The sequence below is a fragment of the Danio rerio genome, chromosome 6, assembly GCF_049306965.1.
Source record: "Danio rerio strain Tuebingen ecotype United States chromosome 6, GRCz12tu, whole genome shotgun sequence".
In the NCBI taxonomy this organism is placed as follows: Eukaryota; Metazoa; Chordata; class Actinopteri; order Cypriniformes; family Danionidae; genus Danio; species Danio rerio.
The window spans coordinates 27,757,491-27,785,416 of NC_133181.1; the positions used below are offsets into that span (position 1 = coordinate 27,757,491).

The window sequence follows — 27,926 nt, forward strand, 5'->3', positions numbered from 1 at the left end:
AACCCTTACCTACCATGGATGACAGTCTGATCCAAGGGGAGGGGGTTAAACCTGAAGGATTGAAGGTAACTGAATGGGACTTTCCTGTAAATATAAAACAGGTACAAGCTGAAGATCTACATTGAAACCTTTGTTTGCCAAAGTATGTGGGGGATAAAGCAAATTGAGACGTTTGGGGCAGAGGAATATGTGATCGAAAATAATGTACTATATGTGTTGTCTGATAATATCAAACATTTTGTTGTGCCTACATGTTGCAGATCACTCATCTTACATCTAGCACACATTATTCCATGGATTGGTAGAAAGATTTAATCAAACCTCCAAAAGGATGTTAAGGAAATTTGTAAGCGACAACGACAAAGACTGGGACAAGTGGCTCCCATTCCTGCTTTATGTATACCAAGAGGTACCACAGCTGTCTAAAGACTTTTCGCCTTTCAAACTCCTGTACAGATGTCAGGTGCAAGGTCCTCTGGATCTGTTAAAGAGGAGTTGGGAAGCAACAAGTAACTCTGATGTAGGAGAAACTAACATTGTAAGGTTTGTATTACAGATGAGAGACCGATTTGAGAAGTACAGAGAGCAAGCTCAGGAGAATCTGGAGGAAGCCCAGAAGAACCAGAAGCTGTGGTACAACAAATGGTCTCAGAACAAGACAAGGTGGGACTTTGAGACCCCAGAACACTTCCAGTAAACCTGGAACATCTGCAAGAGAGGCAAAGAGTAGAACTGACCGAAGTACTAAACACCCAACCAGAGTTACAGAGAGGAAGATCTGGAAGAACAAACCTGGTAGAGTACAAAATCTATCTGACTGAATCAACACCTATTCGTCAAACACCATATAGAGTGCCTGAAAGCCTGACAAATCACTTGACGTAAGAGTTTAAGATGATGTTGGAAATGGACATCATAGAACCATCAACTAGTGCCTGGAGTAGCCAAATAGTCCTTGTAACAAAGAGAGATGGTACGCTGAGATTATGCCTTCAGGAAGTTGAATGTGGTGTCCAAGAGTGATACTTACCCAATGCCACGTCGAGCTGGTCAAAAGAACTGAGAGAGCTAAGTACATCACGATCTTGGACCTCTGTAAAGGATACTGGCAGGTACCATTGGAGAAGATGAGCAGGGAATACTCTGCCTTTAGGACACCGGTGGGGCTATACCATTTTGGGACTATGCCCTTTGGTCTTCATAGAGCGCCTGCCATGTTTAAAAGACTCATGAATCAGGTATTAAGAAATTGAGAGGAACACAGTGCTGCATACCTGGAAGACGTAGTCGTTTATAGTACTACCTGGTCCGATCATGTACACTATCTGCACAAGATTCTGCAGAAGATACAGGGAGCTGGTCTGACCCTGAATGTCACCAAGTGGGCCAGACAAGAGATCAAATATCTTGGCTTCTGACGAGGGAATGGAGAAGTCTGACCCCAAGTGAACAAGGTGGAAGCCATCCGTAACTGTCCTCGACCCTGTACCAAGGAGGAGGTGCAATTTTTCTTGGACTGGTTGGATGGTATTGCCGTTTTATTCCCCAATTCTCTGATGAAGTTGTACCCTTGACAACCCTAACTGCTAAGGCAGTGAAGAATCCAGTGCCTTAGACAGAGGATTGTGAATAAAGCTTTTACAAACTTGAAGGAAGGAATGTGCACCTTCCCCGTTCTGCAAAGCCCAGACATCACCAGGAAATTCCTTGTGCAAGTGGATGCTGCAGCTAAAGAGATTGGAGTAGTATTGTTGCAGGAGGATAGAGAACAGGAACACCCCATTCTATATCTGAGTCAGAAGCTTTTCCCCCCCGAGAACCACAACATGCCACCATCGAGAAGGAACGGTTGGCAATCAAGTGGGCACTAGAAAGCCTTCACTACTACCTTATGGACAGATAACTCATATTGAAGACTGGTCACAGAGCACTAACCTGGATCAACACTATGAAGGACCATAATGCCAAAGTGACCAAATGGAGCCTATCACTACAGCCCTTTAAATTCCACATCCGCTATAAGGCTGGAAAGAGCAACGTCAACGCAGACTACCTGTCATGATTGCCAGGCGTCAACAGTCCAGGAGAGGTGGGAGGTAATCCCATGCCATCTCCTCCAGCAATATCATAAATCTTCATTATCAGAATATGTTTAACTACTAAATATCGGCATATGTCTATTAGAATCTTGACCATCAGTAGCTTAAAGGGATAGTTTTCTTTACTTGTTTGGAACCAGTCTAAGATTCATTCTATTAATTTGTTAATTTTTCTTCAGCTTATTCTATTAGAAATCACTACAGTGGAATGAACCGCCAGTTACTTTCTTTTGTTAAAAACACCATAACCATTGACTTCCATAGAATTTTTTCCCCTAATATAAAAGACAGTTGTTATCGATTTCCAGCTTTCTTCAGCATACAGTACCTTTTTTGTGTTCAACAGAAGAAAAAAACTCATACAGATTTGGAACAAACTAAAGCTGCGGTCACACTAGAGTTTGATGAAGTGAAATTCTGTCGTACAGCTCTGCGAAAAGGGGCGGTATTAAAAAAGCTTATTAGACATTTAAAAAAGCGAGTTTTAAATTTCTGTCCAGAGATGTCATGTTTTGATCCTCAATTGGTCTCACACAGTCAAGTGATGTGATTTCGCAGGTCAAAGTTCACCAAGCATGACCTTGCATTTCCAGTCTGACGCATTCACGTGTGTATGAATGGAAGTCTATGGGAGAAAAAGCCCAGTGTAACCGCAGCTTAAGGGTCAGAAAAACAGTGGGTAAATTAAAAATTTAGGTTGGACTTTTTGTTTTATTAATGTCCACCCAAACAATTAAAAAAGTTTGTAGCATTGCTTGTAAACACCTTACTTGATCGAGATTAGATCTTTAATCTGAAAGTGGAGTAGACATTAAATAATCAGATAAATAGAAAAAAGCAATGCAAAGATGAATTTATACATAGACTACATATACTGAACATCTGTTTTATCTTTAATGAATCTGCACATATTATGTACTGATGGAGTGGAGGGTTTTACTTAATATTTGCTTTGAAAACTTTTTCCATTTATTTTAGCTTGTTATTAGCAAAATGATGACCACTTACAGTGATTTGATGACATTATTTGTTTTGATTAAAACAAATTGTGATGCAATCACACCATTAATGCAGTTCATTTTAATAAATGTTAACCTTGGTGCACACCAACTGGAACAAATTTATTAAAAATTATAGGTCTTGATCTGCTTCACCTTAAGATGCAATAAAATAGGCTGAATGTATGGTGGCCGAGGCCAGTGACGATCTCTTTTGTCACACATTCACAAACACATTCATTCACTTTGATCAAATCTACCTATATTGCATGTCTTTAGACTGTGGGGGAAACCAGAGTACATTGGGAGAACATGCAAATTCCACACAGACATACCACTTGGCCAAGCTGGGACTCGAACCACAGACCTTTTTGCTGTGAGGCAACATGACTAACCACAGAGCCACTGTGCCTCCCCTTGTACCAAACTTATCAGGCCATGATTCTTGAGAATGGAAGTTGTTTGGTGTCATGTCACACACTGTTTAATTCGGAAGGGCTCATTCCTATGTCAATCCTCTGAAGGATTAGTAAGGGATTAGGGTATAGGGATAAGCCTTTCCAAATGGAATATATTAGAGTATACAAGTCTAGATTTTACTTCATATAACAGAGGTAATTTACCCTTTTTGTCTACTTCCCATGATGTTTTGAATGAATTCTGCTAAGTGTAAGCAAAGAAAGATTTGTAGTTTGGGGGGAAAAAAAGCTAAATTGTATGTGTAGGATTTTTAACCATACCATAAAGAAATCCCAAAAGTGTGATTCTTTCTCTTTTCAAAGATGATTTCTTGAACTTGGAAAGAGATGTGAGGATTTGAGAAGAAGATGAGCAATTCTTAATTCATTCCACTGAATTGTTCATTGAAGGTATTGTAAACTTTTAAATAGAATATTTAGTATAACTAAAAAACACCACAAATGCACAGTTCATGGTTGGTGTTTTCATATTGTTATAAAAGTAAGATATGAAAAAAAAAACAATTCTCATAAGTTGCTAAACATTTTTCACTGTTAATTTATTTAAACCAATAGACAATCCAAAGTGCACATTTATGATATGAAATGATTTATTTTTTACTTTTTGCATGTAACTTTTCCAAACCAGAGAGTGACGGCTATGCGTATGTAAATATATGCTATTATATCTCTAAATGGCAAAATAAACACACAACAAAGAAGACTGCACTGAAAAAAAGCTTCTTTTTTTTTTTGGATCATACAATAGTTTCAAGAGTTTACACTTAGCTGATGATTAATTATAAGTAAGTTTGGCATGCTGTCCCGGGAGAGAGCCCTGAGCCCAAAAGGTCCTTATGCCCTGGGCTCCCTCTCGTTTGCAGGGCGAGAGGGAAGCTCAGGTAGATCTCGACAACTCCAACCTTGATAAGAGCTGATGACTAAAATTAATGCTATGAAGAGATTTGCTGCAGGATGAGATTTTGACTGTAGTGCTAAATTTAGATTGATCAATTCACTTGTAGTGCATGTTTTTGGAATGTGGAAGGAAACCTGAGAACCCAGGGAAAACCCACACGAGCACAGGAAGAACATGCAAACTAGGAACAGAAACGACCACCAGCCTGTTAAAGGACTAAAACCGGTGACGTTCTTGCTGTGAGGCAACAGTGCTAACCACTGGGCCACTGTGCCGCCCTAAGAAGGAAAAGGTAGAGAATTAGGGGTGGAAGGAGGGATTCTTCAAATCGAAGATGGCTGTAGTGAGAAACCCTGGTTTTTTTATAGTGGGTTGGGAATAGCCTGATTGGTGGATACATAGCTTATACATACATAGCTAATGCAGAACCAGCCATGTTCAATCATAATCACATGATCCTCTCGAAATTAGTTTATAAATAAACTTCACTTCAAGAGTTCACACTTAGCTTATGATTGATTATAAGCAAGTTTGGCATGCTATACCAGGAGAGAACCCTGAGCCCAAAAGGTCCTTGAGCCCTGGGTTTCCTCCCGTTCGCAGGGCGAGAGGAGAGCTTTGAGCTTAGGTAGATCTCGAGAACTCCCCAAAATGCTCTGCTTGGGACAGCAGCCGCATATTTGAAGAACCCCCCAAAAGGCAATGAAAATTAATGCAATACCCAGCTGCTGGGTATAAAATGTTAAAAAGGTGGTACTAGAAAGGCTTGTAGGAGCAAAATGAGACTACTGCGGGAGTAAATGGTGAAATAAGAGTGGTCGTTGCTACTGAAGTGATGTATTGGCAGATGGAATATGTACAACTATGTGTGCTCCCGGGGCAGTATTAATTAAAAGGACCGGGCAGGAGAGTGAGATAAATGTAATGATTTGAAGCATATATGGTTGAGCTCTGTAAGAGAGGCTTACTATGGCAGTGGTGAAATGAAGCTATTAAGTTCTGCAGAGTGTCTTTGCTGCTGCAGACATGCGGTGAAAATCAGTATCATGGAATTATTGAAGGATAACTATGTGTCCACAGAGGTGTTTTAACCACTTTGACAGCTGAATTAGTATTAGTAGAAAAATTTTGGAAGTGGACATGAGCTTAGGCAGAGCGTAACTGCTGCGGCAGTGGTGCAGAGGGGAATGAAGCTCGGCTGAGCGTCTCTGTTTTGCAGAGGTGCGATGGAAGTCAATAGTAAAATGTAAAAAAATATGCTTCTGCAGAAGCGTTTTAACTGCTTTGGTGTTGCTGGGGGTGTGTTAGCAGTGGTATGGATGAATGATACTGTACATAAGCTCAGGCAGAGCGTCACTGCTGCAGGGTGTAGCTCAGCGGAGCATTTCTGCGGCTTCAGCGGTGTAGTAGGTCAGTATGGAGGCAACGTGTTCTCCCGCAGAAGCTGTATTAATGCGAGGGAGTGCAACGATAGTAGTTTAGGCCATTCTCTGGCCTCATGTCTAAAGCTAATAATATTATTATATTATAACAATAATAATAATGGTGATAATAATATGAATTTGATATTTACTGTTGTATTATGTGCACAATAATATATACTTTTTTAATTTGTACGTAATCTGATAACATTAACAAATTTAAAATGAAATTTGTGTAGTAGTATAGGCTTTTTTTGCAATTTTTCTTACAATTTGCTGTTTGTTTCAAAACATTTGGTTTTATTTAAAGAAGCATTGAAATATCAGAAGAGGACAGCTGCATGTAAATGTTTTGATTTATTTTGGCTGTGTTTAGTTTAATGGTTTTCCCGCATTTTTCACATAATTTGTTCTTGTGTGGAGGTGTTTCTATTGCTTGTGAACAGAAATAGCAAGGTGTGTCCAATAGCCAGCTACAAGACATATATAATCAGTGAAAACCAACCAGTTAGTTTCAGGAGAAGCATTTAAACATCAGAAGAGGACAGCTTGCTTGATGTAAGTGTTTTGGCTGTGTTTAGTGTCCTGTTTTCTAGGGGTGGGCACAAGAGTGTTACTTTGGTTTGAGAGGTGATACCAAATTGGGAAAGACAATTTCAATTTAAAATCCAAATGTCAATTGCATTTACAGAATATGGTGATGCAAAATCCAGTAAAAATTTTGATTTAGTTTAATTTCAAACTAACATAAAAAACAGCAACAACAACAACAAAACTGTATATGCTAAATCACTTTTTTTTGTCATATCAATTTGTCAGATAGACAGCTCATCAAAAGTAATATGTAAGCTATGTGAAAATGTTGATCATTATTTTATTAAATATCTTTCATACATAAACAACCATCTTTAGCTAATTAAAAGCTAGCTTTTGTGCACAAATTCATAGTTGTTAGATATCATTTATGTCAGCATGTAGTTTTTTTTTTTTTTTAATGATTTTTTTAGATTTTGTTTGTGTGATTAAAGCAAAGATTATCAAACATTTTCAGTAAATTATGTTCTCCAGTTGACAGATTCGGCCTCTCAATGCTGTTGTTTTTCTAGTTTAAAAACAAAACAAACAAAAAACCACTGTACCATTCTAAACTGAATATGTTGCAGGGCAAATGGCACAGAGCCCATTTGTATGGTTTGCTTTTACTATCGTGTTATCATTTGAACTTGCATTGTAAATATGTCTAAACAAGACAGGAGCGGAATCCCGGAAAATAAACCTTGGAACTCAATCAATGAGTGACATATTTAGTCTACTTGCATATGATTATAAATTTTGGTCTGTTTTTTTTTTTTTTTTTGGCCTGTGTTTACTGAAGATCTTGATGGTCAATTACAGTTATGTAACTGTATTAGATGTATTTGATGACCAGGTTAAAAAGTTCCTCCAATGTAGCCTATGCATTTACACTGCACACGCAGTCACAATGACATGGAAAAACAGAGCAGACTGAATATAATGAAAACAATCTTGTCTATGACCACAGTGAACGATATATATATGAATCCTATTAGTCTTTATTGCATTTTCAGTTCTGTCTCACACATTACAGATTAATAGCTTTAGACATTTCTCCTCCCAAGAGAGTTTGTTTTGCTGAATTGTGATTTCTCTTGTCATTTATTTATTTTGTTCTTTTATTTTAGTAGCTGTAACATGTCATCCACAAAACACAAAAATGCTAAGAGGATAGAAGGTCTGGATAAGAATGTATGGTAAGCATAGAGATTTTTTTGCAATAATTTTCTTACATACTGTACATGTGTTAAATGCTTTGTTAATGTCTCTTGTGTTACTCAGGGTGAGCTTTACATCAGTGGCAACAGACCCTACCATTGTCAATCTTGGACGGGGTTACCCAGATATTCCTCCTCCTTCATACGTGAAAGAGGGACTTGCTCAAGCTGCAATGGTAGACCGGCTGAACCAGTACACACGCAGCTTTGTATGTCCTGTCTATACACCATAACTATCTCTTTTGTGCAGTAGTTTTTTAGATACTATTAGGTACTTGTTACATATTTACTGACTAGTGTTTTCTATAAATGTTAGTACTTATTGTAGTGTAAAATACAGGAGTAGTTCTAGCTAAATTATGCTCACAGAATGTATGTAAGAGCTCACTTATAGGTACTCAGATTTTAAATAATAGATTCCAGTTTATAACTGTAAGAAAAGAGTATATATTATACTAGTAGTAAATACATATTAGTTTTTATTAATTAGATACTTGCACTTATTGAATAGCTAGTATCAATTTAAAAGATACCAGTACAAGTTTATTAGATACTACTATTAATTATAATGTTACTATTAACATTTCCAATCACACTTTATTTTGATGGTCCGTTTGTTGAATTTAAGTTACATTGCATCTACATGCCAACTAATTCTCATTAGATTATAAGTAGACTGTTAGGTTAGGGATGGGGCTATTGTTAGTCAGTGTCAGTTGACATGTTCTTGCAAAGTTTCTTATAGTCTGTTTAGCAGCAGTATCAACAGGTATTAAGCAGACAGTCTACTAATACTCAAATGGACCATCAAATTAAAGTGTCACCATATTTTCAGTTTGCCTACTACAGGTTGGAGAAAAGTCCTTACCCCAGGTGGAGGAATTTAAGTATCTTAGGGTTTTGTTCATGAGTGAGAGAAGGATGGAATGTGAGATTAACTGGTGGATTGGTGCAGTGGCAGTAGTAATAGGTCAATGTATCGGTTTGTTGTGGTAAAGAAGGAGCTCAGCTGAAAGGCAAAGCTCTCCATTTACCGGTCAATCCACCTTCCTACTCTCACCTATGGTCATGAGCTTTGGGTCATAACCAAGAGGACAAGATCTCAGATTGAAGCGGCCAAAATGAGTTTCCTTTGCAGGGTGGCAGAGCACACCCTTATAGATAGGGTGAGAAGTTCTGTCACCCGGGAGGAGCTCGGAGTTGAGCCACTGCTCCTCCACATTGAGGGAAGTCAGCTGAGGTGGCTCGGGCATCTTTTTCGGATGCTTCCTGGACGCCTACCTAGGGAGGTGTTCCAGGCATGTCCCACCGGAAGGAGACCTTGGGGAAGAACCCAGGACACGCTGCAGGAACTTTTTCTCTCAGTTGGCCTGGGAACGCCTTGAGATCCCCCTGGAGGAAGTGTCTAGTGGGAGGGAAGTCGCGGTTTCCCACCTAAGACTCTTGCCCCTGTGACCTGGCCCCTTGAAAAGCGGATGAAAGTGAATGAGTGATTAAATGAAGGAATGTTATTATTAAGATTTTGTCACCTTGGAATTATAAGGTTCTATCTGCATTCTGAATGATTTTGAGATATTGAGCTTCAAAATTTTTACATTCGATAGCATGTGTAACATTTTTTTTTTAATAAAAAGTCTTAAAATGTAAAGAACTTGTAAAAAAAATAAATAAATCCCATGATGTAAATAAGTTGTCATTTAATAAGAATATGTCAATAACTCAATTTTGACAAAAATGTCAGATAGAACCTTAAAATTCTAACGTGACGATTTGTCAATTTACTAATAACATTTAATTGAACTTGGCTGTGAACATTCAAACTAATCATATTATAATTTTACAAAAGCAGAACTAACTGGTAAGATATAAATTGTTACTGGTAATAATCACAAATGATTCTAGTGTCTAATAAATAAGTACAAGTACTTAATGAATATCTATTAGCGCATATTAACAGGCACTATCTAAGTAATATGTATCTAGCATTTAGGCCTTAATGAATGCTTTCTAGTAATATTTTAAAAGAAACTCATCACTATTGGAAATAATACATGTCAGAACTGAATTGGTTACAATGAAATTATATGTTTACGAACATGAACTGAGAGTGAACAATCTTCTACAGCATTTTTAATCATAGCACTATATTTACAAATACATTATTAAAATATAAATTTGTGTTTAAGGTTTTTCCCAGAGATGGGTTGCAGCTGGAAGTGCATCCGTTGCGTAAAACATGTGCTGGATAAGTTGACGGTTCATTCCGCTGTGGTGACCCCGGATTAAAAAAAAGGGGACAAAGCCAAAGAGAAAATGAATGATGAATGTTTGTGAGGTTGTGAGTTTCACTGAATTAGCATGTAACTAACAACTTTGTTCTCAACTTTGTTGTTTCAAGCACTTATAATGCACTAAGTGTATCGATAATTGTTAATGTTAGTGAATGCATTGATTAACATGAACTAATGGACAATTATTTTAAAGTGTTGCCAGATTTTTTGTCTCTCTCGTGTATTCATATTCAGCATATTATTAGCACACTGTGCAAAAATACAAATATTGGAATGAGTACTATAATCTAGTTAATAAGAACTTGCACTGTATCTCATGAATAAGTTGTCATTTTACAAAAGACTAAAGTTGTCTAAAGAAACACTATAGTAACTAAACATATAATGTAATAAACATTCATTGCCTTATTTTTTATAACATGTATTAAGCATTGTGCTAGTACTTGATGTATAATACATTAGTATCTAATGAAAGTGCTATTAGCATGAAATTCAATAGTATTTACGATTTATAGAATACAAATTAAAATATCTTGCCATTTGTATTATTTGTTGGTTTTCAGGGCCACCCGACATTGGTTAATGCTCTGTCAAGAGTGTATGGAAAAGTCTGTGATCGTCAGCTTGACCCTTTTAAAGAAATCTTGGTCACAGTAGGTGCATATGGATCTTTGTTCAGCACTATGCAGGCTCTAGTTGAGGAGGGAGATGAGGTGAAACATTTAGCACTTATTTATCAATGTTTTAACATATAATTGCACTTATGTATTCTCAATTCCTTGTTTTCTCCCTTTCAGGTTGTTATCATAGAACCTTTTTTTGACTGCTATATACATATGGTGAAAATGGCAGGGGCCAAACCTGTTTTAATACCTTTGCGATTGGTAGGCAAGCCTTCTCTATAATAAAAATAACAGTGGTTTGCATATTTACATAAACCATAACACTTGATTGCCCTGTTTTGCAGAAGTCGACAGCAACAACTGGTATAAGTAGTGCTGACTGGGTTCTGGACCAGGAAGAACTTGCTAGCAAATTCAATCCCAAAACCAAAGCTATCATCATCAACACTCCTAATAACCCTATTGGAAAAGTAAGGTCACATAAATGGCATGTCTTGTAGCTCAAATAGTAGAAATTGGCTCTAACAAGCAAGAACAGATAAAACATGTACCTTCAATTATTAATTAATATGTCTCTATGGATAAAAGTATCTGCCACATGTATAAATGTGAAATAGCTGTTAATCCACAACTCAATTTTTAGGTATTCAGTGGGAGCGAGTTGAAAGCTATTGCAGATCTCTGCATCAAACATGACACTCTGTGCTTCAGTGATGAGGTTTATGAATGGCTCATTTATAAAGGTCATGAGCATGTAAAGATAGGTATGTGATATTTCTCCAGTTGTGCATCTTAATGTTTTGTGTCAATTACATATTTGGATTACATATTATATAAATGTGATGATTCTGATCTATTCTTTCTGGACAGCAACTCTTCCTGGAATGTGGGACAGAACCATCACTATCGGCAGTGCAGGGAAAACATTCAGTATGACTGGATGGAAGGTATTTGGACATCATCTTCTGTAGTTGTCTTTATCTCAAACCTGGAATAGGAATAACTCACCTAAATAAATAAACAGTACTGTACAAAAATAGTAGGATGTGTGCATTCTTAACTTAATTATTTAGTTTTTATATAGAAGTTTTATTTCATTTCGTTTTTAACATTTGTTTTGACTTATTACTGGAATTAACTGTAAAAAAGGAAATATTTACATAAAATAACTTTTCAGTTTATTTATAAACTAATTTTGAGAGGAGCACACGATTATGATTCAACATGGCTGGTCCTAATGCATGATTCTTAACTGTATATAAATAATAATTAGTTTCTCACTTCAGTTATCTTCGCTTTGAAGAATCCACTGCTCCTTCATTTTTCCCTTTATAGGGCAGCCCAGTGGTTAGCATTGTTGCCTCACAGCAAGAATGTCACTGGTTCAAATCCTTAACAGGGCACCTGTCGTTTCTGTATAGAGTTTATGTTCTTCTCGTGCTCACATAGCTTTCCGCTGGGTTCTCCAGTTTCCTTCCAGTCCAAAAACATGTGTCATAAGTAAATTGATCATTCTAAATTTGCACTATAGTCGAGCTCTTAATAAGTAGTATATCTCTACAAAGCAAATATAATCTGCCATCAGCTCTAAACAAAGGATCAAAGAAATCACAGGGCTCTCTCCCAGGACAGCATGATAAACACATTTATAATCAATCATCAGCTCTTGAAATGTTGTTTTTGTTGTTAAAAATACAAGTTAAATTAATCTGACAGAAAAAATGTGAGTTTTAGTCATGGATCAATTTTGAGCAAAATATTAATGATTATCATTACACCTATTATCCTGCAGTCTTACAAGGCACCATGGCCAGTATAGGAAGTAAAAATCACATTTGTTTTTTTCTGTAAGAGAAATTATTTTTTAGCTATAAATTAAAGCTTTACATTGGAAATACAATTACATGTGCTTACTTTGGGGTACACATTTGTTAACCAATAAGTTTTTCTTTTATCATTTCTTTTATTTCATTTGTTTTAAAGCTAAATTCCTATAAAATAACATCAGTCAATAATCAGCATACCCATGATTTTAAACAACTTTATAAGATGTATGTTTGTGCTTATAACATAATCTGTTAAAATTCTTCATTCTTAATGGCTAGAAGATGTACAAGAAATTTGTTTTCGACATGGTCAGTTGAAATTCCTTATTCTGATTGATTGGAATCTGTACAATAAAATATTAATGAAGTTCCTGTCAGTTTTGGTCACAGTTCTAAATAACTGTGCCACACTCAAATATTAGTTGTAACCATGATTACTCAGGCCATGTTCACATGTATTAAAAATATTTATTTTTATAAACTGAGTTTATAAACCCACTTTTGTTCTTTAAAAAATCTCTGTCCACATGATAATGCAAAAATGTGAGGAATGAGGAGATGTCACATTCCGTAACTGATGATAGTTCAGTGAAATATTGTGCTGCCAAGAGCACCTCTTGTTTTTACTACCAAGTCTAAACCTTGGAAAATTACCACGGAATACTCTGGGTAATTACAGGTGTGCCACGCAAAGAACTACTCAATGTAAATTCCTTATACATTTTGCAGTCAGCACACAATATTTAGCTACTATGTATGTAATATGTATGGAGTCATCTCAACCGTGCTTGCTCATATTACTAACAAGGTGGACAAACTCTTAACATTTCTCTATTTTCTTCATTCATTGTTTAGTAATCTACAACTTTCAGTGATCAGGGTAGACTGTCTGGGTCCTCAAACTGCCCAATGATTATTTTGCACTGTGAGACCACCCTATACTACTAGAATGCTCACTCACAAGTCCATACTGTATGGTGTTTAAACCATTCACCCAGACCTTCTGAAGGTAGGCAAACGTGGACTATCTCTGATATGTGATCGGTTTCTTCTCACTGTTCTTGATGTAAAGTCGACATGATACGATTTCAGTGTTTCTGCTCTGCTTTAAACAATTATTTATCCATTGTTTCTAACCAGACCTCACTTTTTGTGTGCTTTTTTAGACCAGTGTACGTGTTTCTGTTTTAATCCTAAAAAAAATTTCTGAAAGTCTTTAGACCTGGCTTTGATTTTAGTTTCTACTGACTGACTGTTAATGGTGTTCTTATATTTTGTTCCATAAACAGTTGTGCTGGCAAAGATCAATGTGCCAGGAGGGTAACTCTATACACCATAAGTGCCTAATGAGTATCCTCCCCCTTTTTAAGGATTGATTTAACTGTCTGGAGATAATGTGTGAAATCATTGTCAATCGCAAACTCTCCATATTCTTCAGCAAAGAACTGTGTCTCTGGCACTCCATGTCTTACAAATATTAGTTTCACTGTCACTGAAGCTGTGGTGGTTGAAGACAGGTCAGCCATTTATATATATTGTGAGAAGTAATCTACTACTTCTATACATGCCTCTCCTTCAACTCTCTGCCTATTTGGAAGCTCTGTTGCCATCAGTGGCTCTTGCAAAGCACTTCATGAAACTGCTCACCCTTTTCTTTGGTTTGCTTTGGGTACCACATACTTTGTGACCCCCAGCTTTTACCAATAGTCCTCCAATCAATAAATTCTGATGGTATTGCCTGTATAACTACAACGGTGGTGAAAGTGCACTGTACCAATCTTCTCAGTCTGCTACAGGTCTCATCATTTTCTTGTGCAAATTTTATCTGTGCAAGTCTGTTCAGTTGCAGGCATATTTTTACTATTTGACTGATGAATGCACATACTTCCCCTTCCCTTTTTAGTTTTCACCAGTAGGAGCTGTATAAGTGTCATTGATAACGCATCCAATGTTATCAGTTTTTTTTTCTTTCTCAGAACATGTTTGATTCTGTACAGAACCCTGAGTAATCTTAGTTTGAATCTGAAAATGAAAGGAGGCAAAAAAAAAAATCCGGAGCTCTACAACCTAGTAAAAAATTAGAGGTAAATGATCAATTTGGATAAGTAATTCCATTCCAACGAAGTATGTCTGAAATTGCTCACACGCCCATATCAGAGTGAATACCTCTTTCTTGATAATATTGTTGTTCTGCATGTGACATTCTTCTTGACATGAATGCAACATGTCAACATTCTCCAATTGTTTGTCTGTGATAGGACTTCTGCTGAAGTCGAAGCATCTGCTGCAACTTTTGTTTCTCTGTTTAAACAGTATTGAGCCAAAACTGTGGGTTAAACTTAACACTCTGCACAACTATAAAAGTTTTCATTTGTGTGCTACCTTATGCCAATTCCATGTCTGTTTTAATTAGATCTTGTAATGGTTCCTTCAATTCTGCAAACATGGTGAAAACTTCCGTAAAAATTTTACCATATCCACAAATTAGTCACATGTTTTGTTGTGAGCATTTCAGTTATGGCTTTGATCTTTTATGGGAAAATATCAAAACCATCTATACTTTGTGTTGTCACCACATAGCCTAGAAACATCACATTTTAGCAAACTATCATGTTTCATTGTAACGAGTCAGCTCCTCTTTCTGGAGTTCCTCTAGCACTCTATAAATCATTTAATCATGTTGTTCGAAAGATGAGGTAGTAGTCTGCATTGCATAGTGTGCCCTCCAATTCTGAAAGCATCAGGCTCAGACATTTCTAGAAATATTCTGGTGATGAGGAATTCCAAAAAACAATCGTTAACAACAGTAACTTTTAAATGGTGAGATGAACACCACCCACAATCCTGCTGTTGCATCCAGTTTTGTGAAGGCAGTAGCCCCTGCCAGCTTCATGACTGTTTTGTCTACTGCTGGAAGTAAATGTCTTTCCCAACATACATACACACTCAGTCAAGTAAGTCAGATCATAATATATTCTCACTTTTCCATTGAGTTTTGGCACTACCCATCCCCGCACACCAGTCTGTTGGCTCTTTAATAGGTTTTATGACACCTATTTGCTCCAGACTCCACCAAGCCTGGAGCTACTCCACTCCACTACAGTAGGCTTCTTTATTTACTCTTTACACAATTTGTGTGCAGTACATTCCAGTCAGTTCAAGCCCACACAACATGTAGACGGCATTGCAACATGAGCAATTTACACCCTATTTTCATCATACACACCTTCATCTGTTAACATTAGGGTGTGGAATTGTCAGTAAGCTGTCAACAAAGCATTCCATTATTTGAATCACAATCGTTACATACTGGTTTTGACTGAGACCTGAATTCGTCCCCACACTGTCACTCTAGCTGCTTTCTCTAAATGCATTGCATTCACCCACACTCACTCCCTGCCCATCTGGAAAATACTCTAATTATTCGGACTTTACTAATAATTCTGGATTTGAATAGCATGGAGTCTCTATCACTTTGGCTAATTTCATATTCTGGTCAATTACTGTCCTCCTGGTCAGTTGGGTGCATTTACTGAAGGACTGGGACTATCCACTTAAACGAACCTTATGTTACAGATATTTATTCTCTCGTTATATTATTCAACCTCAACCAACTTATCACCACGAGCACACATAAAACTGGCACTAAACTTGATCTTATCAGTCAGTTGCCCACTTCAGACCATTTCAGCATTACAATCGATTTACACAACCACACGCCACTCTCCCAACCATTCTCTTTTAGATGCAATCTGCGTTCTCTGTCCTCCACACGCTTCTCCTCCACTTTTACATTCTCTCTCTTCTCTAACTTTAACATCTTGCCTAGATGAGATCTTTCCTTTCTCCACCAGGCCAATGCGCTCTTTTCCTTCTAACCCCTGGCCCTCATAGCAATAGAGAGAGCATGCTACCCCCCCACAGACCTAAGCAACTATCAAGCCCAGCTTGCAATATTTGCCTACTAACTTCATTCTGCCAAACCCTATACTACCATAAAAAAATCAACAGCTCTTCAGACACCTGCAAACTGTTCAGGCTGTTAAATTCCCCGCTTTGTCCTTTTCTGCCACCTTCTTATCAGCTGATGATTTGCACAAAAGCACTCAAATTAGCAATCTGTTTCCCTCCACATCCATCTCAAATCTCCATCAAACAATGCCTTATGAAGAAACTTCACTCTCCTCCTTTCTTTCCAAACAGAGGATGAAGTATCCAAACATGTCCTCTCTGCCCATCCACAACCTGCCCTTTGGACCCAATTCCCATACACATCCTGCAAGACATGTCCCCGGCCATGATACTGGCTCTAACACACAATATTAACACTTCACTCCACAACAGGACATTTCCAACCACTTTTAGGGTGTGCTCACACTATGCTATCCGAACCGTGCCCAGACCTGTTTCCCGGATCGTTTGAGAAGTGTGAGTGCACTGAATCGGGCTCAGGCACGGTTCACTTGGCTGGCCCTGGCCCAGTTGGAAGAGGTGTACATGAGCGTGGTTCATTGGAGTTACGTTTGTGTGTGAGTGCAAAACGTGCCTGAGCCCAAAACTGAAAGCGAGACGTGACTTTTAAGGGACTCATATGGATTTATTAATCATTCTTACTGTTCAATGAACGCAAACTGTCTTAGGTTATTAAAGACGCAAACCCCTCACTAGGCACGAAAGCTGCGCACCTTCAGCAAACCTAATTTCTGCAGCACGAGGGCTTTATGATTGTTATTGAACGTCAAAAGCAGCTGATCTGTTTAGCAAAATATTTGACTTCGTGTCACTGCATGTCAAACGACATAGCTAAAGAAATCTCCATTGTGCTTAACAAGAGAGCTTCTGACCAGCTAATCATCAATGACGCAAGCTTGCCTAGGCCCGAATGTAATGTGAGTGCGGGCCTTCGGGTGAGACAACTTTGGCCCGGAGATGTGCTTTGGCCCGGTTTAAGGCAACTGTACATAGTGTGAGTACGCCCTTAAGAGTTAAACCTCAAAAGTTGAAAATTACAGACTAGTCTTTCCCTGTCCATTTATTGGCAATCAGATCTTTTCTGACAGATCATGCTACGCAACTTTTAGCCGAAGCCTTTGTCATCTCAAGGCTGGACTATTGCAATGCCCTTATAGCTGGACTCCTGTCTTGCACCCTTTATCCTCTACAGATGATCCAGAATGCTGCAGTTCGTCTGGTCTTTAATGAGCCCAAGAGAGCCCATGTAACACCTCTGTTTATCTCGCTGCATTGGTTACTGGTCGAAGCTTGGAGGAAGTTCAAATCACTAATGCTTGTTTACGGAACAGCTACTGGCCTTTACCTTCTCACCTCCACTTGATCCTAAAGGTCTACATCCCATCCAGGAGCCTCCAAATGGTGAGTAAGTGCCTCCTTGTGGTACCATCACAGAGAGGCTATAAATCACTCACAAAAACCTTTTACTCAATTTTTTAACTAGTGGAATGATCTTCCTGTTTCCACACAGACTGCTGATTCACTGGTGTTATTCAAGTGACAACTAAAAACCCAGTGTGTCTCATACAGTTTAGTGGACTTGACAAAAACACACTCTTTCAACCCTCTGACACTTTTACTGGAGTTTGATGAATTGCATGAGCCTGTCCGGTTGTCAGTGAATGGCAAATGAAAATGTCCCTTACATCAAAACTCTGTGCTTTATAAGAAAAAGAAAACACACTGTACAGTGGGAAGTGTAAAATGCTTTCATACCATTTTCTTTGCAGTGACGCTACTTTGATTGAGCATGATTTATTATATATAAAACGGCACCTCAATTTCCAAAGACAAAGTTAAGATGTCGTCCTTTTATCCGGCATGGATGCTATAAGGATAAACAATAGACGAAAACGAGAATAAGACCTTGAGTTTGGTGTAACGGAGTCATTGACAGCTTTTAAAAGTGTCTGAGAGACATCCTGTTTTTGCACAGTATGACTACTTTGTGTTTTATTTTCTAATGTAAGCTATTTTTAACGGATACATATTATGTCTTAAACTATACCTTATATTACTTCAATAAATCGTATTACTATTTTATTAATGGACAATGAACAGCTATTAATATTTCACAATGTATTTTTTTTTTCTTTTTTACGCTACATTATTTAAATTTAACAATCTTAGTTTGCAATGCTTACATTGCTCTACTCACATTAAATCTAAATTCCAAACAACAGAAATGACAACAGTTTGTTAAGATTTAATTAATGTCAAGATTTAACAATGTTATTCATTAATGCACTTACTTGACAGATTTCATTAATTCATCTTCCTTCTGCTTAGTCCCTGGTTTACCAGTGGTTACCACAGCAGAATGAACCACCACTTACTTGACAGATTTATGTATTTTTATTTTTAGGCAGTTTGTGTAATGTGTTTTATGTTTGGTAAAATAATTTCTAATAGCATCTTTACAGATTTTTTTTTAACTAATTACACTGTCTTGTCCCAATGGGTGGATTTAGATGTTTTTGCAAAAAAGCACTAGATTTAGCTGGTTTTGGCACAAAAGAAAATTTACCTTGTTAAAACCAAAGAATTATCCAAAGTGACATATTTGAAAGAAAGTTATTCTATTTACTAGCTAATATATTTATTTATAGCTAAGAACAATATATATATATATATATATATATATATATATATATATATATATATATATATATATATATATATATATATATATATATATATATGGAGAGTTTTTAAATACAAAACCCTCTAAATCTAACAGACATCATTTTTTTGTAAATGAGTATTTTCTATCTGGCTCCTCTGATTAGGTTCATTAGTTTCATTTTTCCCTTCCGTTTGCATGGCAAGAGAGGAGTTTGAGCTCAGGTAGATCTTGCAAACTCTCTGCTGTTAAGGCAACTGGCAGGTTAAGGATTGCTATGAGTATGTACTACTGATTAAGAGCCCATCTATGGTGCGGATTTGGTTTAGTCAATTTACCTATGCTTTTAATCCTCGAGCCCGGAGCTCTCTCCTGTTTGCAGGGCAAGAAGGGAGTTTGAGCTCAGGTAGATCTCGAGAACTCCGTAAAATGCTTTTTGCTTGGGACAGCAGCTGCATATTGAAGAACCCCCAATGAACAAGGAGATCAACGCTATATCCGGCTGGTGAATATATTATCGAGAAAGATTGGAGTAAGAGGGGCTCCTGTGGGAGCGAAAGTAGACACTCCTAGGGGAGTCTGGGCAAGGGCTTCCTTGGGCTGGGATTGACTCCTGCAGGAGTTGAAGCTCAAGGTATCACTCCTGTGGGAGTCAAAGCTGAAGGACCAATCTCCTGCAGGAGTCAGGAAAGGGAGGAGGCGGTGGAGACTCCTGCAAGAGGGAGCGAGGGTCAAGGACTCCTGCGGGAGTCGAAGCTCTGGAATAGCTCCTTTGAGAGTCAGAACTGTGGAGTGAGGACATATGCAGAAAAAAAGATATAAAAGCCGGGCTTATTGCTGGAAGCAAAGTAAAGTAGTGAAGGGAATCAATGCCTAAAGGGAGAGAAAAGGAGAGGCAGAGAGACTCAACGCTTAAAGGAAGCTGAGCATTCGACGTGGAGTTAGAGAAAGACTGAGCGAAGAGACTTAATGCTTTGAAGAAAACAGAGCATTCAACACTGGAAGGAAGGGGATGGGTGGATAGACTTAATGCTATGAGAAAAAGGAGCACTTAATGTGGAAAGGAAGAGAGGTTTATTTGTCCTTCGGGAGTCAAAGCTCGGGGTACCACTCCTGCGGGAGTTGTGGGGGGGCCAGGATTCTGCAAGAGAAGGAAAAGGGAGGGGGTGGTGGAGGCTCTTGCAGTGGGAGTAAAATGGTGAAAGGGTGTCCAAGGGTGGAAATGACTCCTGCTGGAGTCAGGTCTGCGTGGAGTAGAGAAGCAGAGTGAAGGGTATAAAGCTGAAAGTGTGCTTTGCTGAAAGAGGGGAGCACGGATAAAGCTCAGTGTTAGTAGGGAGGATGGGAGGAGGAATTGGCTAATGTAGTATGATTTCTCAGGCTACCAGTGGATGGGTGCCGATTGATATGGGGTTTGTCGAGCAGCTTTGAGGTTGTAATGGCTTTTGATTGAAAAATTTGATTGATTGAGGCAGAGGATGTCGTTTAAGTGCTTTTAGAAGCAGAATGGTGTTACAGGATTGTTAGCATCATCTACGAAAAGAGAGGAAAGGGGATTGGAATTTTGACATCTTCTGTTGAAAAAGCAAAGAGGGTTTGATAGGGACTTGTAGGGGAGGGAAGATCAAAGATATAAATGAAATGGCCTTTTCTGGACTGGCCTGTCTTGCTTTGTTTGATAAAGAAGAGAAGGGTTTCTTAATCCAACACTGTTAGATCTGAGATTGTGGGGTGAATAACTGGTTTGTGTGCAGCCTGGAAGTGGACAGAGAAGGGGATACTAAGTGGCTGGGAGGTCTGGAAGAGGAGGAACGGGTGAGACGTTGACCTCTTGCTGGAGCCTCGGACTCCGGAGTCTGGTGAGGCGTGTGGTGCTGGGCCGCAGCTGGATTTTCTTGGAGAGCGGGGCTCTGGGAGAAGTTGTTGTTGCTACTGCTGTTTATATGAGATAGCTATAGCTGCTTTATATGGGATAGCTATAGCTGCTTTCTCTCTCCCCGCTTGACACTTCTTTCTAGCATTAACTGACACATGATTTTCCTGTTTCATATGGAAAATCTTTGCAATATTCATATTAATAACGAGATAGACAGATCCATTCTCCAAACTTGACGTATCCTTTATTATTTGTAACACTTCCTGTTCCCCACTCTCTATGTTCCCCCTTAGATGTCCCATATCACACCAGTTCTTGCTCTTTTACTCCTGTCAGAGTGATAACATTTACATATTTAATAATTATCCATTGTTTTTAATATCAGTTCAAAGTTTTTTTTTTATGTTGTTAATGTTATTCAGTTTATTATGAAATAGAAAAGAACTGAAAATATGCCATTTAGAACAATAACCGACCAAAACAAAGTTTATTTTGAGTTTGTTTTGGTAGGTTGAAACTTTTTGAGTAAGTTTATTTTGGCTCCTAAACATTTGAACTACTATTGGTCTGTGATGATTACGTAGTTGGTTGGTGTGTTCTGGAACCCCACTTTATTTAATGCCATTCAAATACAGACAGTTCAAACTAGTCAGAGAGTAGGAAAACATCCAGCACAACAACACCAAGTCAGCCACATGAATAAACTGAATGGTTAAGAAGCAGAGGTGGTATAGATGTATTATCATTCGCAGAGAGATTTTAAAGACTCAGAGTTACATACAAGATGATAAACCCACCTTTTTGCAATACGTCTGATGAAGTTCTAAACATTTTTCCTTTTGGTGTCTATACGTGACAAATAAAAAAACAACATGGTGGGGCATGCCATGTGGCTCTTCTTTTGTGAAAGGCTGGAAAAGCTTGTTTACCTTATATTAAACTGTTCTTCTTTCACAGCCTCCATTGTTGTTGTGTGTGTTGTTGTTAGAAGTCATCCGAGTGTCATTATACATTGACAACCCTGTTTCCTGCAGCACAGAGGTGTTGGAAAGTCAAAACAGTACCTTTATTCAGCCTTTTCAAACGTCTGTTTGACTTTAAACTGAAAGCCAAAAAACAACTTTGTTTAAAGTTAGCAGGAAAAGGTATAGTCTTCGTTTACTCTCAAATCTGTTATCATTTTCCATCCCTCCACTTTTTCCAAACCTACTTGAGTTTTTTTTTTTTAATCAGTATGATTTATGTTTATTCAATAGATTTCAATCTTTTCAACATTATTCAAAATATCTTCTTTTGAGTTCAATTGAATAAATGCTAAAGAAAGGTTCAAAAGATTTGGAGCACTTGAGGGAAAGTGATGAGTGTCTTTAGAAAGACATGAGATCGCTAGACAACAAATTACTCTGAAGAGTAAGAAAACGGGTCAATGGAGTGCCAAATAAATGGGCAGAGCTCAGCTCCACGCGCCGGTGATTAAGTCATTAACAGAATATATCAGCTGGCACCTGTGAAACAGGCATTTAGATTTTTGCTAAAGAGCCGATCACTCTGCTAACAGTTGGATACTATGCTGCGGCCTTAAAGACATCTCAGGGAAAGTGAGTTACTTTCGTAACCAAGACGTTCCTCTTCATGGGAACTCTGACGTGTGCCATGAGAAAGACATCTGGGAGAGTGTATGGAAAACACCTTGCCCCTGATGTCACTCCCCTCATGTTAAGTTTGCCAAGCATAGTGTGAGCGCACAAGTATCACCAAGGGCGGAACCTTCCAATGTCCCCTAGGCCTTTTAATTACTATTACATGGTAATAACTTAGATGGGGGGTCGTAAATATGCTTTTACCCCGCTAATATAGTCTAGGGATTTTAGAATTGTGACAGTAGGTTGGGAAAGCATGACAGTCCCCAAATGGGCAGGACGCTGCAGAGGCCACCTGCTACACAAAAGGGGAGACTTAATGGCAGTAAGAACATATGGACTAGGCCTATGGAGGTAGAGTGCTACATATGATAAGCTGGATAAGGGGTAGGGAAGACAGGTTTGCCTGAAAAGGACTAACACTCTGTGGCTGAAACAAGCATATAGGGTCACCAACAGGGACCGCACATAGCTGGCACCGAACCCCAACATGTGGGTAGACCAAGGTGGGTATACCAGACATCTTACTGGGCCAGGCATTAGGCTTCTCTACTGAATCGGAGGCAGCAATTGCAGGTTTACTACCTGTTAATTAAAGGGCAGTAGGAACCTTGCCACATAGCTGAGAGTAGGTCGCTCTAAATTTTTGGCACAACTGGCTGACCAAAAATGAATCCTCGCCCTCCTGACAGATACCAACACGACCAGCAGAGCTGCCCTGCTGCCATGCTCTGCTCCTGCCACAAACCAGAAAAAAACAGTATAAGAAGGGAGAGAGTGAGACACGGAGTGACAGCCTTCGGATCTATAGCTGCAACCAATCTCACGAATGAACGCACTGGGGAATGCACTTCTGCATAAACATCTTGACCGGCATCCAGAACAAATGACAGATCAAAACGCACAGATAGGATTGGTCATCGTACCCTGCTCTCTAAGTATGATAAAGTGGGGCGTAGACCCACTCTCCATCTCTGCTGGTGGGACTGGCTTGATTGTATCCTTCGCCAGGAGGATATGAATCTTGCCACATGAGACAGGTGCCATTGGAATGGCCGCTTAAAAACACACCTGTGTTCTCAGGAGGCCGAGAGCAAATTAAAATGCATAGCCGAGTTTGACTAGCGCTGACCAATGCTAACCAGGCTGACAGAGTCCAAACTAGCAGTATCACTGGAACGATCACTGATGTACCCATGGAGGGGCAGCTTCGGGATGAAGAGTGCTCACCCTAAGAAGTTTAGTGTCCCAAGGAAGAGCTGAGAATAAGAGATTGACTCTTACCTTCCTTCCAGGATCCCGCAAAGAGGCTGGAGAGGCAAGAGAAAGGACTCCATCCTCTGGCGCCTTTAAAGCCTGTGGCGAAGTGCACCAAAGCTGATAGCTGGAAGGCAGCACATCCCATGCTGGCAGCAATTAGTCTTCCACAGCCGGAGGGAGGAAAAGCCTCTCTTATTCGGATTACTACATTCATTTGCACGGTTCTCCTCCTCTCCAAGAGGCCTGCCTCAGGTTCGCTTTGAGGTCTGATTACCGGACTTGATGGCTACCTTAGCATCAACTTCCTGCAGGAGGGTTGGGGTGGTGGCAGGGCATGTTTACCAGCCAGTGTAACGAGCTGTGATGGCAAAGCATCTTGGAGTTGCGGGAAAAGTACTTTCGGTAGTTTTCCGAGCCTACCAAGAGATGCCCTGCTCCATCGTGCATGGCTGATCTCTCACTACTGAGGATTCCTGGGTAAAGCCCCTGACAGTGTTGCAGAGTAGGCCTGCTTGAGATATGGGTGCGCCAAGAAAGTGCACCTGGTCAGCATGACACATATCTGTCAGGGTGACCTAAGGGTGGCATTTTCAGACCACTGTGTGGCCATCTTCCTCTCCAGGGCACAGGTGCCCAACTTGAAGGACATGAGGGCATAGTCAACCACCATGCGGTGTTTACACATAAGTCTGGGGAAGAACCGCCCTTGTGGAGCACAGCCAGATGGCATCCAGGGAGCAACAGGGGTAGGTTGGAAGCCGCAATCTCAGCTGCGCAACAGCCATGCCCTCATAGAGAGAGCATGAGCTCTCTATGAGCACTGCATCAACATGGTGGACCCCCAGGTATGTGACGCTGAACCACTGCCCATCATCAGGAGATATGAACCACTGCATCCAGAAAAGCACAGTTGGAACAACGTCTTAAAAAAGATGCGTTGCTCGACCACGTTGCTCTATTAGCATCTGCTCTTTTATTAAAAACTGCTTTTTCATCTACAACCAAAACATCCAGGGGATGGGAAAGGAGCCCAGGTTGACCACTGATGTACACGTCTTCGCACGCACTGGTAGGAATACTGCTTTCTTGACGAAATCAGCTTAGCAGAGGTACTCTTCAGTCTCTAGTATGATGCTCTGAAGCGAAAATCTAAATGCTCGCTTCACAGACACCTAATCGCTGACACCTGTGGAGCTGAGCTCTGCCAATTCATTTGGCATTTCATTGGCCTGTTTTCTTACTCTTTAGAATAATTGGTTGTCTAGTCATCTCCCTTATGTCTTTCTCAAGAGACAAGTTGAAGTTCCCATGAAGGGGAACTATATCTTTACTTCATATTATTGAAATTATAAACTATTGTATTTTTTAGTTTTGCATCTTGACACATAATTATGCATAAATGCTTAAAGCCTTTTTTTAAGATCATTTCCCTCAGCAATGGAAACAGTATGATGGGAAATAAATGACAGTATTTTCAAATTATTTTTAAATAGCATTTTGCAACAATAAAAACATAATAAATAAATAAATAAATAATAAATAAATAAATAAATAAATAAATAAATAAATAAATAAATAAATAAATAAATAAAAATTTTGTTGGTTTGCAGTTGGGCTGGTCCATCGGGCCTGAACACCTGATCAAACACTTACAGACTGTCATGCAGAACAGTTTACATTCCTGTGCAACACCATTACAGGTACGTTCTATAAGTGATATTTGATGGTTGTACTGTAGTTGTGTACTACAACCTTTTCTATACCTTGTGTTTCTGCACAACAGGAGGCTGTTGGCCGGGGACTTCTTCGGGACTATGAGCGGATGGGTCAGCCAGACTGCTACTTCTCGTCTCTGGCTTTAGAGCTGGAGGGTAAAAGAGACCGGATGGCTGCCATTTTTGCTCAGAATGGCATGACTCCAGTGGTTCCTGAAGGAGGATACTTCATGATAGTAGATGTCACAGCGCTCAGTAAGTGCCTTAAAATGATGTACAGTATGTTAGTGAAATTTTATTTACAGAGGCAAAGGTGACATTGGCTGGGGAAGATTCATCTGCTTAGTGTTGTTCTGTCTTAACGGTTGAATCTAGATCAGGATCTGACACATATGGGAGATGATGAACCATATGACTACAAGTTTGTCAAGTGGATGATAACAGAGAAGGTAGGCCCTTTTTTATTTTTAGGAACAATTAACAAACAATAACAAACTTCAGTAAAATATCCATTTATTCATTCATTTATTTAGAAATTGGCTGCAATTCCTGTATCAGCTTTTGTGGGAAAAGATTCTGTAAAGCAGTTTGAGAAATACATTCGCTTGTGTTTTATCAAGGTAAAGATTTATAGTTATTTTATTTAATCTAAAAACTATATTTAGCTGCCTCATATTTTTTGTTTAAAACTGTCTGGATGATGCAGATAATTTTCAAAAAATAACATTAAAAACCTTTGCTAATGGCATGATTTTGACAAATTTATTTTTTTCATTATAGCAAGAAAGCACTTTGGATGCAGCAGAGGCCATTCTGAAGAACTGGAACAAAGGCTAATAATGCTGTAATAAAGTATACAGACTGCTCAGATTTGCAACATTTTGTTTAATCTATGTAGTTGACCTAAGCGGTGGCTTGAGTGAGTTTAGAGTTTGTATTTACAATTTGTTGAACAAGTCATTTTTACAGCTTGTGGGATTGTGAATTGTTCACTTTGAAATTATTTTTCTTTTAAGACTACTAGTTACATTTATTGAATTTAACACTTGTATAAATAAAGTCTCCTATGTGGGGAAACCAATATTTAGTACTAGCTTTACACAGCACATGTACAGTTGGAGGAAAAAAAAAAATGTGAATGCTTTGGGATTACTTGGATTTCAGCCTAAATTTCACAGAAAATGTGTTCAGATCTTCATCTAAATTACAACAATAGAAAAACACGGCCTGCTTAAACTAATACCTGATAAATATGATATGTTTCATGTTTTTTTTTTATTTTTATTGAACACGTTCAAAACATTAAAAGTCCAGGAAAGAAAATTATGTGAACCTTTGGGTTTAATAACTCTCTCTTTTGTCAGCAATAACCGCAACTAAGAATTCTTACCTGTAGTTGCAGATCAGACCTGCACAAAACTGTTTCAGTTCAGCAATATTCTTAAGATGTCTTTGTGTGAATTGCTCTCTTGAGGCTATGCCACAGCATCTCAATTTAATTGAGGTCAGGACTTTGACTGGGCCACTCTGTATTTACTTCTGTTGAAGCCCTTCTGTTGTTGATTTACTTCTATGCTATAGGTTATTGTCCTATTGCATCACCTCTCCTCCGTTAAAGCAAATGTGTCGAAGCATTGATACGTTTCGAAACCCATCTCTACAGTTATGCAAATTGAGGAATTGTACCCCACGTTGAATAATTGAGCTATAAAGTGATTTATTGAAGTGGTGGGAGTTACTGGCTAGCATGCTGAGACAATGAGTTTGAGTCCAGGGTGATGCAGCTAAAGACCTTGATTTTTAAATACTCTGTTTTGTAATGTTTTGTTTTAAAATTTGTCTGACATCAGAATGAACACTCTGAGAATAAATATGTCTTATTTTGGTCATTAAAAATCTATATTAATAAAATACATTGTCATAATTTCAAAGTATTTATACCACTTGGGATTCGAACTTTCACATTTCACATTTCAGCACAGTTACTCTGTGCACACACAGTCTGCTACATGAGATGGAACTTCTTTCGAATGCTTCTGAAATTATTAATTTTTTGAAATGCTATGGTCATCATCTGACTTGGGCCTAATCCCAACTATATTTTTGGCTTCAAAGTTTATAGAATAAGATTGTAACTGTACTGTGCATTTACACCTTGGCCATATTCATCATTGTGAACACAAGAAAACAACATTAACATTACAGCAGACACTGTAAAAAGCACATTCTCAGCCACTAGACTTTCCTGAAAGGGGATTCGAGTGTCAGAATGTTGTGGGACTGCTGTCCAGGAGTTATTATTAGGCATTATAGATAGCAAAATGTAGCATTTTTTTTTAACAAGCATGACGGTAAAACACTTACGCTGAAGGG

The 27,926-nt window shown here is 38.7% G+C and overlaps 2 protein-coding genes across 2 annotated transcripts in view; both read left to right on the forward strand.

Annotated features, from left to right (window-relative positions):
• kyat3.2 (kynurenine aminotransferase 3, tandem duplicate 2) overlaps nt 1-27,926 on the forward strand; it is an 808,856-nt gene that overhangs the window by 21,526 nt on the left and 759,404 nt on the right. The window lies entirely within an intron of this gene.
• On the forward strand, nt 6,412-27,464 carry LOC103911233 (kynurenine--oxoglutarate transaminase 3). Its single transcript, XM_009302386.4, has 13 exons — nt 6,412-6,453; nt 7,599-7,667; nt 7,753-7,897; nt 10,543-10,692; nt 10,777-10,863; nt 10,947-11,072; nt 11,246-11,366; nt 11,473-11,549; nt 25,449-25,538; nt 25,622-25,808; nt 25,929-26,002; nt 26,087-26,173; nt 26,334-27,464. Exons 2-13 carry the CDS (start codon nt 7,609-7,611, stop codon nt 26,388-26,390), a joined length of 1,260 nt encoding a protein of 419 aa, XP_009300661.1. The 5' UTR covers nt 6,412-6,453; nt 7,599-7,608; the 3' UTR covers nt 26,391-27,464.